Raw genomic sequence first — 4,448 nt, forward strand, 5'->3', positions numbered from 1 at the left:
CGGCATCGGGAAGATGACGGCGTTGGAGCTGGCGCGCCGGGGAGCGCGCGTGGTGCTGGCCTGCCGCAGCCGGGAGCGCGGGGAGGCGGCCGCCTTCGACCTCCGCCAGGTGAGGGAAGGCGGGGGCGGGCGGGAAGGTTAGCCGCGGACACATCGGGACACAGAGGTGGAGAGGTGAGCCTAGCGGCTTGGGGGCTCCAGTTCCCGAGAGGAGAATGCAGCTTGGTTCGTTCAGCGCAGAAGAGGGATTGCACAGAGTGCTCTGGTGACGAGGCAAGGGGCACCAGCACCAAGTTGGGGAGGGTGCTTCCTGAAGGAAGTCATTGCTATTCTTTTTTTTTTTTTTTTAAGATAACCGGTAAGAGGATCTTAACCCTTGACTTGGTGTTGTCAGTACCACGCTCTCCAAAGTAAGCCACAGGCAGGCCCTAGTAACTGCTATTCTAAGACTTTTAAGGATAAGTAGAAATTAGGTTAATGAAGAACAGTAGGGAAGGGAACAGAAGGAACACAAATGGAAAGGCCCTAAGGCAAGAGGGCAGGTCTGGCTTGAGAAACTGAAAGAAAGGTTTAATGAGGCTGGAGCACAAATTATGAGGAAAGGGGCAAAAGGAAGGGACTGGAGGCTCTCAGCCAGGGCTAGGTTTTGGAGGCCTGTATAGATCCTGTTTAGGAACTTGGATTTTATAGGATGGGCAGCAGAGATCAGTGAATGATCCTCAGCAAGCTCTGGACTGTCAGAATAGCCTTTTTCAATGAACCCCTGTGTAGTGCCTGGACAGGTAGGTGCGAGAGTGGGTGAGAGACCAATGAGAAGTCTGCTATAGATTTGGGGTAAGTGATAATGGGGAGAGGAATGGTAATAATAATAATGGCAAGTACCTACACGTCCTGTGTGTATTTTACATGTATTAACATTTAATTCTTTTTTTTTTTTTTTTTAAAGATGACCGGTAAGGGGATCTTAACCCTTGTACTGGTGTTGTCAGCACCACGCTCACCCAGTGAGCAAACCGGCCATCCCTATATGGGATCCGAACCCATGGCCTTGGTGTTATCAGCACTGCACTCTCCCGAGTGAGCCACAGGCCAACCCCTTAACATTTAATTCTTACCACAATAATAATACTATAGGTGCTATTTTATTCCCCTTTTACAGTGAAGAAACTGAGGCCCAGAGAGATTAAGTATCTTGCTCAAGGTCACACTCTAGTAAGGCAAAAATCAGAATTTGAATCTACACACTTATCCACTATACTCTAATGCATAGGGGCAGATTTTAGTAATAGTAGGAGGTAGGCTGAGAATTTGGTGCCTGGGGAGAGGGAAAAGGAGGGAGGTGCCTAGTGACAAGTTCAGCCCTTGCCACTCCACAGGAGAGTGGGAACAATGAGGTCATCTTCATGGCCTTGGACCTGGCCAATCTGGCCTCGGTGCGGGCCTTTGCCACCGCCTTCCTGAGCTCTGAGCCACGGCTGGACATCCTCATCCACAATGCCGGTGAGGGGCAGCAGGCCCTGCAGGGGGGCAGTGGGTGGTCAGGGGCAATTGCCCCTCCTGCTGGGGCCAGTGAACACACGGGAAGGATACCCCCTACTCCCATCTCACAGATGGGGATGATGAGGCCTTGGGGGTCCTTCTGGAGCAGCTGCTTACACCTAGCCCCTGCCCCAGGGATCAGTTCCTGTGGCCGGACCCGTGAGGCCTTTAACCTGCTGCTGCGGGTGAACCACGTTGGTCCCTTCCTGCTGACACATCTGCTGCTGCCCCGCCTGAAGACATGCACCCCTAGCCGTGTGGTGGTGGTGTCCTCAGCTGCCCACCGGCGTGGGCGCCTCGACTTCACATGCCTGGACCGCCCAGTGGTGGGCTGGCGGCAGGAGCTGCGGGCATATGCCGACAGTAAGCTGGCCAATGTATTGTTTGCCAGGGAGCTCGCTGCCCAGCTTGAGGGCACTGGCGTCACCTGCTATGCAGCCCACCCAGGTGAGGCCTAGTACTTTGGCTGCTCCTGATCCCCTTCTCTCCTTGTCCTGTCCTGTGTTCCCCCAGCCTCTGAGTCACAGAGTTTCAGAACAGGAAGGAAGCAGGGTACAAGAAGAAGCCTGTTCCTTGCTGATCTTGGAACCAGGCGGTCCTCATCTGGGTTCTTCCTTTCACACCGCAAGCTTGGAAGCTGACCACTGGGTGGGTGGGTATGGCAATGAGTAAGACCCGGGTTCTCACCCCAAGAGCCATCTATACTGACTGAACTGTCTATAATATGATGATGATGATAATGATAGCTAATAATTATTCATTCATTCGAGAGGCATTTACTGAGTACCTACTATGTATCAGGCATAGTAGGGGATATAGCAGTGAACAAAACAAAGACCCTACCCTTATAAAGTTTGCATTCTAGTTTGAGGGAGGGGAAGACAGCCAATAAACAAATATATGCAATACAAGTGGTGATAAAGAGCTATGGGGAAAGATAAAACAGGGCAAAGGGAATATGGAATGCCAGGAGGTGCTATTTTATCAATGGCAATCAAAGAAGACATATCTGAAAAGGTGACATTTGAACAGAGGCCTGAAGGAGATAAGGAGTGAGCCATGTATCATTATGGGAAGAGGCCCAGAAAGAGATCAGAGCAAATAGCAAGTGCAAAGGCCCTAAAGCAGAAGTTCCTGGCGTGCTTGAGGAACGCTAGTGTAGCTGGAACACAGAGATGAGGTCATAGAGATGGGCTGGGTCAAGAGGTCCACTGTTAGCATTTTGGCTTCTACTCTGAGTGAGATCACTGGTGAATAGACTCGCCCTTGCCTTTAAGGAATAGGTTACACCAGGATAACAAGATCTGCCCTACCCATATTACCATACTGCACTTTAGACAGTCATCGCCTAAGGCTCATTAGTAATTATAATAGTGACAATAATCATAATCACAACTAACCTTTTTATTAATCCTTTATTACATTCCATATCCCTAATGTCCCAAACAGTGGCTGGTACACCATAGGTGCTTAATAAATGCTGGTTAAACAGAGGAACAGGGTTCGAGCAAGAAGAAAAGACGCAGAGAGAATTGTTTCAGGCAGGGAACCAAAGTCTGGGAGATGGGGATTTACAAGCAGTTTGGATGCAGGGGAGGAGGCTTCCTGTAGGAAATGAGTGAAGTCATCTTGTGGGGGTCCTGAATGCCTGGTAAATACCACCCTGGTTTCCCAGGACCTAGGTTCTGTGCTCCAATCCCCTTTAGCTGTTTCTGCTGCTTGTAACCTGTGCCCTCACCCACCTTACTCCCCAACTACTTTATTTCTTCCTGCCCACAGGGCCTGTGAACTCGGAGCTGTTCCTGCGCCATGTTCCTGGTTGGCTGCACCCACTTTTGCGCCCAGTGGCTTGGCTGGTGCTCCGGGCACCAAGAGGGGGTGCCCAGACACCCCTGTACTGTGCTCTGCAGGAGGGCATCGAGCCCCTCAGTGGAAGATATTTTTCCAACTGCCGTGTGGAAGAGGTGCCCCCAGCTGCCCGAGATGACCGGGCAGCCCACCGGCTGTGGGAGGCCAGCAAGAGGCTGGCGGGGCTTGGGCCTGGGAAGGATGCTCAGCTGGATGAAGACCCCCAGCCTGAGGACACAGAGGCCCCATCTTTTCTGAGTACCCCCTATCCCGAGGAGCCCACAATCTCCGAACACCACCCTGACCCTGAGAGCGTAAAAGACTTGTCTAAGGTGACACACCGAAGTCAGGTTAAAGCTAAGCCTGAGACCCAAGGCTTTTAACCCCAGGCTGGGGTGCTTTCCATGGGGTATGATGGCCCTTGAAAACCGCAGCTGTATGCCAGGCCATGCCCTGGGCACTGAGGGGTTTGCGATTTTTACCTCCATAGTTACTTTCTGGGGCTTCAAGGACAGCTGTTTTCCTGGTGGAAGGAAATGGGTGATTATTTCTAGCTAAGAGTGGCAGTCACCCCAGGTTGAGGGGTGGGAAATAATGTCAGGCACTGCTTCCCAGGAATTTGAATTTCCGTTTTCCGGGCCCCACTCTCGGTGATTCCGATCAGCTCTGGGGCTTGGAATTTGTAAACTTGATGCACTGCCAACATCGAGAATTACCGAACCGAGCCCTTTGCACCCATTTAGCTAGCTCGTTAAATCACCCCCATTTTACAGAAGCGGGATTGGGCTCCAGAGGCAAGGGACACTCGCCCAAGGTCTCACAGCTGGTAAAAGCAGGGACTGGGATTTGAATCCAGGGGTCTGACGCCAGGGCCGACTGCGGTAAGGTGGGTGCTGGGCGGTGAGGTGGGGCACGGCAGTTATCGAGGACCCCCGTGAGAGTCCTTGCAATAAAGCGTGCCTCCTGCCAGGCTCGCGCCGCTCCTGCCTCTCGCGCCGCGCCGGCCCCGCCCTCCGCCGCCACACTTCCGGCGGGGCTGCGACCACAAAGGGGCGCGGGCT

General features: G+C 52.6%; 1 protein-coding gene across 1 annotated transcript in view; it reads left to right on the forward strand.

Annotated features, from left to right (window-relative positions):
* The window catches only part of DHRS13 (dehydrogenase/reductase (SDR family) member 13), a 4,683-nt gene extending 326 nt beyond the window's left edge, over positions 1-4,357 (forward strand). Inside the window, exons 2-5 of the mRNA XM_008566359.1 lie at positions 1-109; positions 1,377-1,500; positions 1,675-1,986; positions 3,319-4,357. The exon at positions 1-109 is cut by the window's left edge and continues 2 nt beyond it. Of these exons, the coding sequence (XP_008564581.1) occupies positions 1-109; positions 1,377-1,500; positions 1,675-1,986; positions 3,319-3,770 (997 nt within the window). The 3' untranslated portion in view covers positions 3,771-4,357. The remainder of the gene's footprint in view (positions 110-1,376; positions 1,501-1,674; positions 1,987-3,318) is intronic.
* Positions 4,358-4,448: the final 91 nt, after the last annotated feature.

Source organism: Galeopterus variegatus, unplaced genomic scaffold (genome assembly GCF_000696425.1).
Source record: "Galeopterus variegatus unplaced genomic scaffold, G_variegatus-3.0.2 Scaffold236, whole genome shotgun sequence".
NCBI lineage: Eukaryota > Metazoa > Chordata > Mammalia > Dermoptera > Cynocephalidae > Galeopterus > Galeopterus variegatus.